At 39.8% G+C, this 16,343-nt stretch overlaps 1 protein-coding gene across 2 annotated transcripts in view; it reads right to left on the bottom strand.

Annotated features, from left to right (window-relative positions):
* The window catches only part of cops2 (COP9 signalosome subunit 2), a 35,134-nt gene that overhangs the window by 7,995 nt on the left and 10,796 nt on the right, over nucleotides 1-16,343 (bottom strand). Inside the window, exons 5-10 of one of the 2 annotated variants that reach the window (XM_080214092.1) lie at nucleotides 14,432-14,518; nucleotides 13,204-13,293; nucleotides 13,001-13,078; nucleotides 4,758-4,932; nucleotides 559-737; nucleotides 423-475 (exon numbers count right to left, since the gene is read on the bottom strand). In XM_080214092.1, the coding sequence (XP_080070218.1) occupies nucleotides 423-475; nucleotides 559-737; nucleotides 4,758-4,932; nucleotides 13,001-13,078; nucleotides 13,204-13,293; nucleotides 14,432-14,518 (662 nt within the window). The remainder of the gene's footprint in view (nucleotides 1-422; nucleotides 476-558; nucleotides 738-4,757; nucleotides 4,933-13,000; nucleotides 13,079-13,203; nucleotides 13,294-14,431; nucleotides 14,519-16,343) is intronic. The other variant, XM_080214093.1, reaches the window with a different exon arrangement.

Below are 16,343 nucleotides of genomic sequence, written 5' to 3'. Positions count from 1 at the left end.
CACAGCAATGGTTGACTCTCAAATGCTCTGTGAAATGGAGGGCAGTTAGGGATGGGCAACAAATACTGGTCCAGCCAGCAACGCCTACATCCCATAAATGAATATTAAAAAAATGCATCGATGTTAGATGGTTCTTCAGGACATTTTCTCAAGTGCAAGTTTATTCTTAATGGATTGTTGAAGCTCAATATGTTCTACATAATGACAGCAATTTCATTTTTACCCAATTTCCCCCCCGCCACCCATGTAATTTTCAGTTGCAGACTTGGGCAGCAATATTTTGCTCCAACAAAAAGAACACTCCTACACTGTAAACCAGGTCTCAAATCGAAAATCATTTAATTTGGCCATGGTTCGTAGTTTACACAAAGCAACAGAAAAAAGAGTTACGTTTTTACGGTCTTATACACAGAGTGTCTTACCTTACTAAATTTGTCATTGCAAGAATCTCTGGATCGTTTTTGTATGGCTTGGCCTAAACAGAAGAGAATTAGTAAGAATTGTAATAAAATGCTCCAACAAAATTGAAGGAAATTTAAATTTGATTTCCATTCTTACCTCCTGAGAGTCAAAAGGATTAATTCCTGACTTCATCAACATGTTAGCCAATACCAAATATTTCAGGCAGGTGGTACGTCTAGGGCTTCCTGATTCATCATAATTCTTGAATGCCTCAAAGAAGTCGGTATGTGCCTTTTCAAACTCCCCTTCCCTTAAGTGCATCTTACCTCCACATTCTGCAACAAATTAGAGACAGTTTTAATGCCAACAAATGAAATTTTAATTGCACATTCCTGAGCTGGATTTAAATCCAGATCCTGCAGGTGAAGATCATTACGTAACTGAAAGACCGACCAAACTCCTATTGCTCAACTTATTTAGATTTCCCAGAACTATGAAAATCATGTAAATTCACAGCCTGAAGAGACAAAGGCACAGATTCTTTGCTCTCAAGATCTGAAGATTTGATTTTCACAGTTTATCACACCTCTGTTGCCACCTACTGGAGGCTGTGTTCCATTGCAGTGACAATGGCACGTACAGATGTATTCACTACAAATCTCCACAATTCACAGCAAACAAAATATCTGTTGACACACAATCAGACACTGGAAAATTTTAAAAGATTAAAATTAATAGGCCAATACTGCAGCAAAAGGAGATTTCAGTAAGGAACAGGATTAATCCCAGACATTCTCGCTAATCCAATGTTTTAGAGCACATTGATAGAATTGCTTGGAGCACTCTTGGATGGGAGTGGCAGTCCCTTAATAACACAGAAGGGCTAGTTATACTCTAAGTAGCCAATTTTCCACAGCTTCTTCGCAATGACCTTTCTACGAGGTCAGTGGAAACAAAAATGTTCAGTGATTTCAGGAAGGAACTACATGGGCACATGAAGGAAAGTAATCTGCAGGGCTATGGGGATTAAGTGGGGGGAGTGGGTTACTCTAAGGAGAACCAGCATGGACTTGAAGGGTCAAATGGCTTCCTTCTGTGCTGCAAGTAATTCTATGACATCAGCCCAGAACGTTAGCAGCACAAAGAAAGGCAATGCTGTCCTTTTCTGATAATTAAGTGTAATACTTGGTCTTTTTAAGGTCAGAGCTCACATTTGAGTAACCTCAGAACCTATGCAGGTCATTAAATTTCCATTATCAAATAACAGACCCCATTGGACTGGTTAGATTAGCTTCTGAGGTCACTCAATATTAGCATTCATTTCTAGAGGGCTAGAATGCAAGAGCAGGGATATACTGTTGAGGCTGTATAAGGCTTTGGTCAGATTCCATTTGGAATGTTGTGAGCAGTTTTGGGCCCCATATCTAAGGAAGGATGTGCTGGCCTTGAAGGGGGTCCAGAGGAAGTTCACAAGAATGATCCCAGGAATTAAAGGTTTGTCATATGAGGAGCAGTTGAAAAGTCTGGGTCTACATCTGATGGAGTTTAGAAGGATGAGGGGGATCTAATTGAAAAACTTACAGAATACTGGGAGACTTAGATAGAGTGGACGTGGAGAGGATGTTTCAACGAGGGGGAGACTAGAACTCGAGGGCACAACCTCAGAGTGAAGGGATGCTCTTTTAAAATTGAGATGAGAAGGAATTCCTTCAGCCAGAGGGCAGTGCATCTGTGGAACTCATTGCTACAATGTGCTGTGGAGGTCAGATCGTTGAGTGTCTTTAAGACAGAGATAGATAAGTTCTTGATCAATAAGGGGATCAAGGATTATGGAGAAAAGGCAGGAGAACGGGGATGAGAATCATATTAGTCACGATTGAATGGAAGAGCAGACTCGATGGGTCGAATGGCTGAATTCTGCTCCTATATAAGAACATAAGAAATAGGAGCCGGAGTAGGCCATCGAGCCCTTCGAGCCTGCCCCACCATTCAATAAGATCATGGCTGATCTGTCGTGGCTCAGTTCCACTTTCCCGCCCTCTCCCCATAACCCTTAATCCCCTCTCTTATCAAGAACCCATCAACCCGCGTCTTAAAAATATTTAGCGAGGCAGCCTCCACCACTTCAACGGGCAGAGAATTCCAGAGATTCACCACCCTTTGAGGGAAGAAGTTCCTCCTCAACTCCGTTCTAAACCGCCCCCCCTTTATCTTGAGGCTGTGCCCCCTAGTCCTACTGTCTTTTTTGAGCGGGAAGAGTCTCTCCACCTCTATCCTATCCATCCCATTCATCATCTTATACGTCTCAATGAGATCGCCCCTCATTCTTCTAAACTCTAACGAGTACAAGCCTAGTTTATTCAGCCTCTCCTCATAGCTCAACTCCCTCAACTCCGATATCAGCCTAGTAAACCTCCTCTGCACTCCCTCCAAGGCCAAAATATCTTTGCGCAGGTGCGGCGCCCAAAACTGCACACAGTACTCCAGCTGCGGCCTCACCAATGCCCTATACAGCTGCAGCAAGACCTCCCTACTTTTATATTCAATCCCCCTCGCTATGAAGGCCAGCATCCCATTCGCCTTCCTGACCACATGCTGCACCTGCAAGCTGGGTTTTTGCGACTCATGCACAAGGACCCCGAGGTCCCACTGCACCGTCGCCTGCTGCAGTTTTTCGCCACGTAAGTAATAGTCCTTCCTACCATTATTCCTACCAAAGTGGACCACCTCACACCTGCCAACGTTAAATTCCATTTGCCATTTCCTGGCCCATTCGCCCAGCCTATCTAGATCCTTCTGCAGACTCTCCACACCCTCCGCACAATTTGTCATTCCCCCAATCTTGGTGTCATCAGCAAATTTCGACACCCTACACTCGGTTCCCTCCTCCAGATCATCTATATAAATGGTAAAAAGCTGAGGCCCCAGCACCGACCCCTGGGGCACTCCACTAGTCACCATCCACCAATCCGAATAGCACCCGTTGACCCCCACTCTCTGCCTCCTATTTGACAACCAATCCTCTATACACGCTAACACCCTACCCCCAACTCCATGTCCCTCGACCTTCTGCAATAACCTCTTGTGAGGTACTTTTGTCAAACGCCTTCTGAAAATCCAGAAAGACCACATCCACCGGCTCTCCTCTATCCACCGCCCTAGACACATCCTCATAGAACTCCAGTAAATTTGTCAGACACGACTTCCCTTTAATGAAACCGTGCTGCGTCTGCTCTATCAAGCAATTCCCTTTGAGATGCCTCGCAATTTCCTCCTTAATGATGGATTCTAACATTTTACCTACCACATACGTTAAACTAACCGGCCTATAATTCCCCGCCTTTTGCCTGGCACCCTTCTTAAACAACGGCGTAACATTAGCCGTTTTCCAATCCTCCGGCACTTCCCCGGAATCCAGCGACGTCTGGAAAATAACCACCAAGGCATCCACTATCACCTCCGCCATTTCTTTCAGAACCCTCGGATGCATTCCATCCGGTCCTGGGGACTTGTCCACAATCAGCCCCCTCCAGTCTGTCGAGCACCGCCTCTCTAGTAACAGTAATGTCATTAAGACCCTCCAGTCCTACCACCTTTCCATCACTAACACCCGGCAAATTATTCACGTCCTCCTCCGTGAAGACAGAAACAAAAAAGTTATTCAATACCTTAGCCATATCCCCATCCCCTACCACTAGGTCCCCTTTCTCATCCTCTAAAGCACCAACGTTCACCCTAGCCAGCCTCTCAATAAGTGAGCATTGGCCTAAAACAGGACAAGCCAGTTTTAAGAGCTACACATCACAACCATGATTTCAATTGTGATTACGAAGTAATGTAATGTATAAAAGCTTTTGAAAGCAGCCACAAATTACAGCTGAACAATCTTTTAACAAAAGCTTTTAACATCATCATTATTTGGGAATCTGAAAACTTCCATGAAGATTTAAATTTTAAGTGACTGAGGTTTCTGCTTAGCTACAGAAATTAAACTTGATTAAAAAAATGCTGAATAAACTCATTCACCTTGACAACTGCAGAGTACAGGCATCTTAAATGGCATAACGCTCCAGTCATTATAAAATAAAACATTACCGATTTTGCTTAGAGTATGACAAGAGATCTGCTTGTTTACTAAATCGAGTTTAAAAACTAAAAAATATTCCAAAGATCTGGTAGTGTTAGATCCAGTAGTTTAATACTTTATTAATATTTCTTTGATGTACATCTTGTACAGCATTTCACTAAAGAGCCAAAAAAACTCAAAGCCCTTGTGCAAATGTCCAGGAAATCAGATTGACATGTACTTGCTACCCAAATAAAAAATGATTCATTCCAATGACTTTGGAACTCACCTCTGATGACTCCCATAATAAGTGGATGAGGGATGGCAGATTTGATGTGTAAAGACTGCTCATATAGTGCTTTTAATTTCTTGTTGTTCTTTTGTGCAGTATACATCTGAATCTCCAGAGCATAAATTTCTAATAGTTGCGTTCCTTTCTTCAAATCATCCTCACCATCATCAGTCTACAAAATAACAAAAACAATCTTGGAAAATGCAAAGGATTTAATTGCATAGATTTAATCAAACATGAGATTAATTGATTATACAAAATAGGATGACAATGCTTCAATAGAATGGGCTTTGTCTGAACTTCTGTGAAGTGTCTATCAGTCGAATTGCCACTCCACTCCTGGTTTCTTAGCTGGCAGTCCAACCACCCCTTTCTCTCCCCACCTCCCAACTCAGGCCAGGTGAGAACTGTGCACTGCAGCATGCTCCTGAGGCCTTCAGTCAAGGTAAGGAAGTTACACTCCTTTTTTATGGCACTGGCTGTCGTAAAGTAAGTTTAAAGGTCCAGTTACTTTTAGAAGCCAGGGAATAAGATAGAATTTTGAGGTAGGTGGGTTGGATTGGAGGATCGGAAGTTGGATGGCCAGGTGGTCTGGGGGGATGGGGGTCTGCTGCGGTTTTATTACTATCGTTACCCAGGAATTAGAAGTGGTTTTGTCTAATATTTCTGACGACAGTTGGAACCATTTGAAGTTTGTGATGTAAACCGTACTTTTGGATGGTTCTGATTGCCCAGCAGAAGTTTGAACTTCCCAGGAAATTCATAGAATCCTACAGTGCAGAAGGAGGCCATTCGGCCCATCGAGTCTGCACTGACAACAATCCCATCCAGACCCCATCCCGCTACCCCACGCATTTGCCCTGCTAAGCCTCCTGACACTAAGAGGCAATTTAGCATGCCTAACCTGCACATCTTAGGAGTGTGGGAGGAAACCGGAGCACCCAGAAGAAACCCACACAGACACAGGGAGAATGTGCAGACTCCACACAGACAGTGAGCTGAGGCTGGAATTGAACCTGGGTCCCTGGGGCTGTGAGGCAGCAGTGCTAATCATTGTGCCACATCCAGTGCTAACCATTGCCGCGCCAGGCAATCCTTCGCTGGGGGCTTCCAAGAGGGTTCCCCAGTGCACCAATGGGGTACCCCTGGTTACAACCAACTGGAGTCCTGAAATTCCAGGCCAATGTATATCATGTTCATTATTATTTAATAGAAGGGGCAGCCCATTGGCATAGTGGTTAGCACTACTTCCTCACAGCACCTGGGACCTGGGATCCATTCCCTTCTAGATATGGGGTTATGTGGATAGGACCTGAGTGGGATTGTGATCAGTGCAGACTTGATGTACCAATGGTCTCCTTCTGTGCTGTAGGATTCTATCACTCGTAAGATCTCCTCAGCATTGCTCTCTAAAATATTGCTCTATAGAAGAAGTCTACCACACTGATAAGTGAAATGCATGTATAAGATGGATAATGGCTTTGAAGGGTAATATAAGCAATTATGTCAAAAAGAAGGTCATGAGAACAAGAGGTGGAGGCCAGATTGTTAAGTAGGTTCAAGGCTGAGATACAGATTTTTAATCAGTAAGCGAATCAAGAGGTATAGGGATAAGGTGGAAAAGTGGAGTTGAAGATTATTAGATCAGTCATGATCTCATTAAAATGTAGAGCAGACTTGAAGGGCCAAGTGGTCTAATTCTGATCCTATGTCTTCTGGTAATTGTATTTTGGCTCATTTGGTGGAAATTGAATCTTTATTAGAATAAAATTAGTTAATAAATGCAGATAAGTAGTAAGTATGCATAATTAAAGAGATAGGGGAGAAGCACTGTATTGGTGTTAATGTTGTTGGGAAGGAAGGCTAGAGATATGGGAGGAACAGAGAAGTGCTGACATGCAGATGCGTTGTTAAAAGTATGAGGTTTTGTAAGATGCTTACAATTCTGTCCTTTTTAATTCAATATAAAGTGGAGCATGCGACTTCCTGTTGGTTCAGCTGAGCAATAAGACAATGTGCCTCGGTTACCATGGAGATGGGCCAAGACCAAGTGCTACTGAAATCTAGAGAATAAGAGAATGAGTGTATATATGTGTTCCATAGAGAGAGAGAGAAAGAGAGGGAGATATAGAGACAGTAGCTGCAGAGGTCAGCAGAGGGAAAAAAAAGGCAGTATTTCTGTTAGTTACCAGACAGAATGTAGGTGAGAGGACATTTTCTTTTCGAAAAGAGAGAACCCATGAAAGTTTAAAGACACTGGAAGATTTCTCCATGTGTGGCCTGGTAAAAAAAATCACCAGAGTGAGCCCACCCTGTGGAGGCCAGTTTAGAATTTCTCAGAAAACTGAGGGATAAGACTTCCAATGGTCACTGGAAATTATGACTCATCAGAACAGAGAATGAGCCATTTGAAGCTGGGAATAAATTTGCACTGGTTCCTGTAAAGACTGAAATTCTGCAGCTACTGTCCCTGTCTCTCTCCGTGGGACACATACATACACACACACACATTCTCTTAATCTCTAGATTTCAGTACACTTGACCTCGGCCCCATGTCCATGGTAACTGACTCACTCAGCAGAACCAACAGAAAGCCACATGCTTCTTTTTATATTGAACTAAAAATGACAGTTATTATAATCTGCTGTACCATATAAATGTTTCCAAACATGCTAAAATGCTAATAATGGATGTATTTTCTAGTTTAGTATATTAATTGTATTAAAGTTATTAATTAGTTTATTAATTTTAGTTTGTTACAGTGAAAGTCTTAAATTATGAAACCTTGCCATGTGATAATTTGAATCCGTCATTTTAAATTCTAAAATCTTTTTTAAAATTTATGGTCTCTGCGGGGATTCTAACAGTATGGGGCCTGTAGTCCTTGAGCGTGCATCATTGAGAACTTAATTTCCAGAAAATGCGAGTACAGGTTCACAAAACCATATAAAAAAATGTACTGTGTTTTCTAAATTGGGGCACTAACTATTAGAGTAAAAAAGTAATGATGCATTTGAACAAAGAACAGATTGGGCCATACGGTTTAGTAGTGTGTGCAGTTTCAGGCATTCCATGATAGAACGGCAATTAAATCCATAGAGGCTATTCCGCAGAACAATATCAGTGTGGATATCTATAATTATCATAAGAAACTGGGGACTATTTCAAAGTTAAGATTTAATTGAAAGTTTCACTAAATTAGGGTTTTGATCAGTTAAATATAGAAAAATTATTTCCTCTGTGTGGGGAATAAGTGCCTATTGAGGTCATGAATTTAAAATTGATACAAAGAATTGCTGGAAGATTGTTTTTAAACATGGCAAACAATGGATAAAGACTGAACTGCTGCAGCGATTTAGTCAGGCATCAACTAATTTATCTTTTAAGCCACAATTAGAAAAATATTTAAAGCAGAGGAAGATAAAGGGCTAATGGAGAGAGGGTAAGACAGTGGGATTAATTTTTGATTGTTGTAAGTGTCAAGGTTTGGTCTGTACTGTACACTTTATTGGTAAAAAGGAATACATTGGACAACAATAAGTCTTGAGCGGTTCAGGAATTGGAATACAATTTAAAGTTATTGCAGCCAAAATAGAACAGTATTCTTTGCCTATTTTTGAAATTCTGCAAACGTAATGATGAAATATATGACAACTAACACAAGTGTTATATACCTTACAGATATTGCAAGATGCAAGACCTCACAGATATGTTTTGAACATCATTTACATACAATTTTACAATTTAAGTTTTCAAGGTGACAAAATATACTTTTAAGTATTGCCTCCATGAACCCTATTCCAAAAGCGAAAATACATCAATTTAAACTGGCATTTCTGTGCCAGCTTTCAGACCACACATTAAAGTTAGGCTCTGGGTACCCTCTGAAACAGCACTATTCAAATAACAGCAGGGAAATTCTCCCAGTGTTTATGCCAACATTTAAAACAGAATATCTGACTGTCTAATTGAAACATTCAGAGAGGTTGCTGTGTGTAAACTGGCTGCTGTATTCCCTACATTGCAGCACTGACGGCATTTCAAGAGTACTTAAGTGCTTTCGCGTGATCTGACATTGTTAAAGGAACTATATAAAGTCTTTCATTTTGTTCTCTTCTGTTTCCCCCAAAATATGTATTCCCAATTACTTATGTTTGTTAATTTTTTTTACTCTGCTCATAACTTGATTTGTAGCTTACTTGAATTGTACTGTAAATATATTGTCAGGGATCTTTCTTTATGCTTGTCTGATGTGTGTGGCCTAATCATTGTTAATAATTATCTAACTATTGTTAATATTATAAATTACACACATATGCACTCCCAAGAGTCATTTCTCACCAAAGCAGCTATTTGTTACAATTATATTTGATTTCAATTACAGTTTTTTTCTCCACGTTTTTTAAATATATAAAATGGATTTGTGTGCCATAATAAATTTCTTTCATCATAGCTCTCAGAAAATCCCAAAATACTTCATGCACAATAAACTGATTAGTTACTGCTGCTCCGCTCAAAACATACAATGTTTATTTCTAGCTATTAACAATTCATGAATGAAATATGGCACATGAAGACTGTTAAGAAACGTAGTTGATTTTGTGGTAGATCTTACTCTGGGGGATGGTGACTTTTTAAATATAGTTGGTAATCTAATTGCCATTTTCTCCCAGTTATTTATTCCTAATGTTCCTTTTTTTAATATATTCAGTCAACTGGATATTTCACTGATAACTTAAGTGTCAGTCTTGGCTCTGGTGTAATAACACACGCTTCCATCAGGTCATAGGTTCAAGCCCTACTCCAAAGAATTCCAAACTTCACTAAGATGTTATGTTTAAATTAAAAGTTAACTTGTGGAGTTGCCATCTTTCAGTTGAAATTTTAACTGCCTCCCAGTAAATATTAAAGAGCCAATGGCAATATTTAAAGAATAAGGGGAGAGTTGTTCACCTCTCCTGACTATTACAAAATCTTCACCCAACAACATTTGAACACATTACCTGGTCATTTCTCACATTAATGCTTCTTAGATCTTGCTTTGTGTAATTTGGCTACCATGTTACGTTCCAATAGTGAATACACTTTGAAAATATTAATTGGTTGTGAAGTGTTTTGGGGCATTTGGAGATTGTAAAAGTAATATGCAAGTTAATTTTTCTTTCTTTTTACTTATTACACTTTTGACATGCAACACCTCTCATACACATGATGCAACAGATGAGAGCAAAAGCAAAATCAATAGTCATTTGGTAGTACAGAGCTTGAGAATTGCCAAAAAAAGACATTTTGTCGAAGATTTTTGTCCAACACTCGTCAGGACAATCACAAGAATACCATTGTCAGGAAAAACAACAATTTTATACTGTATGAGAGGACAGAATCATTGCCAAGTAACTTTGATCGGTAGAGACATTGCCCCAACTAATGGGGACTGACAGTTAACTTCCTAATATTGGTTGAAAATTTAAACCAGGCAGCTTGACTTTGATTGGTCAAGGCATTGTCCTGAGGAATGAATATATGCAAATGTGTATACAAGTTTGACCGACAATTTTAATTGGTCATCAGCGTAATTAGTTAGGAATCGTTAGCAAGTGTTGTCCAATCACTGAATTACATCTAACATTGGATACTGTATTTTGAGTCTTGCGAACCTGGGCTTGATGGGAATGGTCTGTACCTTGTTGTTGCAAATATTATGCTGACAATCAATTTAAGATAGCCAGTTGGGCTTGTAGTTTGTTGTCTTTGTGTGTAGATACATAGATGTTTACAACACAGGAGGCATTCATCGTTTCCATGCCAGTCAACAAAGATCTGATTACACTAATCCCATTTTCCAGTGCTTGGTCCATAGCCCTGGAAGTTATGGCAATGCAAGTGAATATCCAAATACTTCTGCAATGTTACGAGAGTTTCTGACTCAATCACGCTTTCAGGCAGTGAACTCTGGACTCCCGCTACTTTCTGGGTGAAAAAGCTTTTCCTCAACTTCCCTCTTAGTCTTTTACTTTAACCTAGGTCCCTGGATATTGATCACTCTACTAGAATAAGTGCCTTCCTATCCACCCTATCTGTGCCCCCTATAATCTTATACACCACTCTCAAGTCCGCTCTCAACCTTCATTGCTCCAAGAGAAACTGCCCCAGCCCTATCCAATTATTCCTCCAGCCCTGACAGCATCCTGCTAAATCTCCTCTGCATCCTCTCTAGCGCAATCACATCCTTCCGAGAACGCGATGACTAGAACTGCACGTAGTAATCCAGTTGTGGCCTAACCAGCGTTTTGTACATTTCAAGCATGACCTCCCTGCTCTTGTACAGTATTGGGAGGGTGCAGAATATACTGTTACAGTCACAACTTGGGTGTAGAGAAAAATCAGCTTAACATACGATAGGTCCATTCAAAAGTCTGAAGGCAGAAGGGAAGGAGCTGTTCTTGAGTTGGTTGGTACGCAATCTCAGACTTTTCTGTTTCCTGACAGAAGGTGGTAAAAAGAGTATGTCCAGTATACCAGACGTACTTGAATATGCTAGCTGCTTTTCCGAGGCAGTGTGAAGTGTAAACAGGAATCAATGGATGGGAGGCTGGTTTGCATGACGGACTGGGCTTTGTTCGCAACCCTTTGTAGTTTGTTGCAACCTTGGTCAACGCAGGAGCCATACCAAGCTGTGATACATTGGATAGGATGCTTTCTATGGTGCATCTGTGGAAATTAGTGAGTCATAGCAGACATGCCGAATTTCCTTAGCCTCCTGAGAAAGTCAAGGTATTTGTGGACTTTCTTAACTATAGCATCAGTGTGGAGGGACCAGGATTGTTGGGGGGACACCTAGAAATTTGAAGTTTCCAACCATTTTCACTTCATCACCATTGATATAGACAGGAGCTTGTCCTCCGCTAGACTTCTTGTTGATGAGTATCTCCTTAGTTGTCTCTTCACATCTAGGGTTCTCTGATCACAGTCCCACTTCTTATCTTTGTGGGAACATATTTGCCCCGTGCTTTTTCTACCTCCTCCTTCAAAACCTCCCACTGCTGACATCTGCAAGGAGCTGCTCCCAATCCACTTGAGCCAAATCATACCTTAGTTTAGTAAAGTTAACATTTCCCCAGTTAGCACTGCTGCCAGAGACCCAGGTTTGATTCCCGGCTTAGGTCACTGTCAATGTAGTGTCTGCATGTCCTTCCCGTGTCTGCATGGGTTTCCTCCAGGTGATCTGGTTTCCTCCCACAGTCTGAAAGATGTGCTGGTTAGGTGCATTGGATATGTTAAATTCTCCTTTAATGTACCCGAACAGGCACTGGAGTGCTGCGACTTGGGGATTTTCATGGTAACTTCATTGTAATGTTAATGTGAGCCCACTTATAACGTTAATAAATAAACATACAACTTAAACATATTGCCAGCCCACGAAATGTACTCAAAACTACATATATTAATACAGAAGGGCCTGCTCTTTGTAGACAGAAAGAACATGTACACTCATTTTGCCCATTGCTGCTAAACAAAATAAGTGATAGCTGTTCACTGGTTTGTTCCTTAGGGCAGTGCCTTGATCAGTCAAGCTGCCTGGTTTAAATTTTCAAACAATGCATGTCAGTTAACATTAACTGATCCTTTTCCATGGTAACACCTCTACCAGAGTTCACTCGCCAATCAATCAGCACGGTCTTCTCACACAGTTATAAAGTTGTTACATTGATAATCTTATAATTGATCAGTGCAAAATTGTAAGCTTCGACAAAATGCCTTCTTTTAGCAATTTAAAAGCAAAACCATTAATTAGGTAGAACTATGAAATATGCAATTAATTTTGCCACTGGCTTGATAGCAATTGCCAAGCAAATGAATGATTTTCACCCATTTCTCTTCCTCACTTGTAGTGAGGCAAGGAAATCAAGTTAAGCCATAAAAAAATTCTTGCAATGCATACAGCTCAAATTAGTACTTCTATTTTTGTCTGCACTGAATTGACAACAATGCACAGCAACATCCTACGGTTCTCAATTTGGCTGGTTCCCAGGTGCATTAGTGGCAAGACAAGGCTTGGAGGGCAAGTCACCTGAAGTCAACGTTGCCTATCTTAATGATTAGTCATTAGTTAACATTTGCACACATGTCCCAGGTCAAAAAGCTTTTGCTATCAAGAAAACTCTTATCTCAAAAAAAAACTCTGATACTTAATCCTGATCGTTACTGTTCTCTGGATTTTTCAAGTGAAATCAGACTACCTGACAGGACTGGTGAAGTTGGCGTAATATTTTCTGTAGTTTCCCAAACTCTTCTCTTTCCAAATACAGTTTGCCAAGCTGGAAACAAAATAATATCATATTCATTTGGATATCACAAACAATTGCCTGGTCCAACATATTAAACCAATTATTAATTCAAAGCAATTTACAGAACTTAACTGTAACAGAAACAGAGTAATTACCTTTGTGTTTGTCTTAAACCATAATCGATCATTCTTTGCATCTTTTAAAGCTTCAAGAGTAGTTTCATAAAACTCTTGCAACAAATCCATCTGAAAAAGAAATGTTCAAATAGAGTTGCATTCCCCCCAACAATCGGAACGTTTATTGTTTTTTAAGCATGGACCATGATCCAAATTAGAAGTGGAAGAGACCAGATTTGGATCACAAGCTGAAATGTCAATGTTTATTGCTGTAAGCACGGACCAAATCTTGGAAGCAGAATGATTACAGCACAGAATGGGGCTGTTCGGCCCATTGTATTGACATTGGGTCTGTAAAACTGATTGTAAGTGTAAAGTGAGTAAAAGCCATTTTTTTCTTCAAATCCATTCAATCTTGTGCACTGGTGCTACAGCTAGCTCTCATTTTTGCAATTATCAGATCCTGTCATTCATAAAACCATATAATCTATCAGCATCTTGCCCAAGATGTAATTTCACACCAATTAACAGCATTCAGTGATGGGCCTATTCACTGTTATTCTTGAATTTAAAAAAAAACTTGCTTGAAGACAGTTCATTCTGCACATAAGAATTTCCTCTCATGTGGAAAGAGTGCTAAAATTAATTTGTTTTATTTTTTAAAAACAATTTCTTAACTTGGGCTTTTAAAAATAATAGCTTTGTTTAGCAGCAGGAAAGTGGATGGCTCTGAATGTGGCCATATTTTGCAAGGATCCAGTGTTTATCTAACGTATTGCACCATGAGAAAATGATGGGTCACACTGGAGGCAGAAAGCAACCACTGTTACATTTATTTAATTAAACACTACACACTATTTTCATGGAACTTGTTTAATTTACAAATAGGCCAATCAGACAATAATTATGACTTTCTGATGACAGGAAAGTATGAGAATTTCTTTTCCCCCTACTCCCATTATTTCCATAAATAGAACACAACAGGTCCAAATGTCTTGAATCACTAGGAGGCTTAAATGGCCACATAAATTTGAGAATTATGAATGATTTCCATAATTTTGAAACTGAAAAGTTCAAATGTGCTTGCTATTTCCACAATTCTGCACCTAAACACACTACGGACCAGCAAATGAATGATTGAAGATTAAAGTGGCTCAGATTTACTTAACCCCGCCACCATCAGCAAGAAAAGGCAAACAGCAAGCACTGAAGTTAGATTCTGGTCCATATCTTTGTCTCCTGACATTATGCAAATCTTTTTTCTGACCTTTGATTCAGCTTCCCCGCCAAAGCAAGCTTTCAGGTCCGTTTCTGCGATTCCCCCGCTGCTACCCTGCCTCTTCATCGACTTCTGCTGCTTGACCAAGGTAGATGTAACAGGTTCCGGAGAGGGCAGGTAAGGGAGAAAAAAAAGGGAAGGGGAAGGAGGAGATAGAAATAAAAATGTGAAAAGGACAGAAAGATGTTAAAATGGGAAGAAAAAGTAACGTGACAAAAAGAGAAAAAGTTAAAGAAAATAGGTTCAGAAAAGGAGGACATCACAAAAAACACAAGTTCAGAAATAAAAATGAAAAGTAAATAAAGCATAAAAAGTAGGCAAAACAAAATTGAAAGAGAAATAATAAGATTGGAAAAGTATATTCAAGTCTCCTACAATGCTTCCCTTGTCTACACCTTCCCTCCTATTCTTGTTTAGGAGAGAGAACATATGAATGCCACTGATTCATGAAGAGAAATTGTCAGCACTCTTATGACAGCAAGTTATGAAGGGAAGTTTTGGTGGGAAAGAGTGTGAAATTGAATGGAACAGCGGTGAATATTTATGCTTTCAAGGCCAGGAATGTCAAACAGTCACACAATATATAAAACGTAAGTGCAGATTACAACCTCTGTATTCTAGCTCTGCAATTAGTAGAATTTAACAAAACAAGAGTAACAGTTCCTTGTTCTACATTATTGCAGCCTGCTAAACTTGAGCGTGCATATGAAGGAAAAGAGCTGACTACAGAAGGAGAAATTTGGCAGTTAACAGAAGATGCGTCAAAGGACGAGCTGTGGAACAGTGTGGAAGAGCAATTACTTTGTTTTCCTACTAGCCAAATAAAAAGTCCGCTTTTCAATTTATTTTGAGGCACCACGAAGAGTAAATTTTCAAAAGACACACACCCCTGCCCCACACAGGATATCTGGGAACTCAAACACGGTCTACTACGACTGATACATAAATATTCAAACTACATTAATTTTCAGAAAGAGGGAACAGGTAAGAAACAAACAGAGAACAGTAACAATTTTATTTTTACACTTTGTACTGAGATGTATTATATTTCAGAATTTTGCAATGTAACTTAACTGATCTGCTGCTTAAGAGATACGATAATTTATTTACTGATTCAGCAACTGTCACTATTTCTACATTTCCTGTCTGTTTAGTTTTAAAATATACAGGACAAGAAACCTTTTGGAAAATGAGTGATCAGAAGCTGCTGTGAGCTTTGGAGGTCTGAATTCTACTCCAGGTTCAAATGTATGTGGGTTCAGCCCTCATTTTAGGACTTGAGGAGCTATCCCAGGTTGAAAATTCAGTGTGGTTTTATGGGACGTGGGGTCTTCCAAATATATTTAAACAACACTCATCTGTCCTTCCAAATGGACGCAGAAGGTTCCAGAGCACTCTTTGAAGGTGTCCTGGCCAATATGTATTGTATCCTCCTATCAACATCTGTACTTCATTTCTCTTTGTGGGACCTTGCTTTGAGCAATTGGCTCCCCACATTAGAGAAGTGATAGTATTTCAAAAATTTTAATTGACTGCAAAGCACTGTGAAAGATGTTTGCATAAAATATATCTGTCACATGTTGCATTCCTCTGTCAGAATTGAAAAACTGGAATTCAACTCAAACTCAAGGATCAATGTCAGGTCCTTAAAATGATTTTCTTCAAATAACTTAGCTTCATACTTAGACTTCCAAGTGATATTTTATAAAAAAGAAAAAATTTCAAAGTGCTGGAACCTTTATTATAGTGAAGAATGAGTTAGGAATAAGTTTTAGAAGAGGGCAAAAATCACAGAAAAGTTGGCATTTTGCTGACAAGCTGATCTGCTTGATAATCCTAGATTCTCATGTTTACTTTTACCACTTACATTGTGCAGCAGATTAAAAACAAATATAACTGG

Source organism: Carcharhinus amblyrhynchos, chromosome 28 (assembly GCF_965287045.1).
Source record: "Carcharhinus amblyrhynchos chromosome 28, sCarAmb.v2.hapA, whole genome shotgun sequence".
Taxonomy (NCBI): Eukaryota; Metazoa; Chordata; class Chondrichthyes; order Carcharhiniformes; family Carcharhinidae; genus Carcharhinus; species Carcharhinus amblyrhynchos.
Note: the sequence above shows the minus strand (reverse complement) of the source record. Positions and strands in the feature narration are given on the sequence as shown.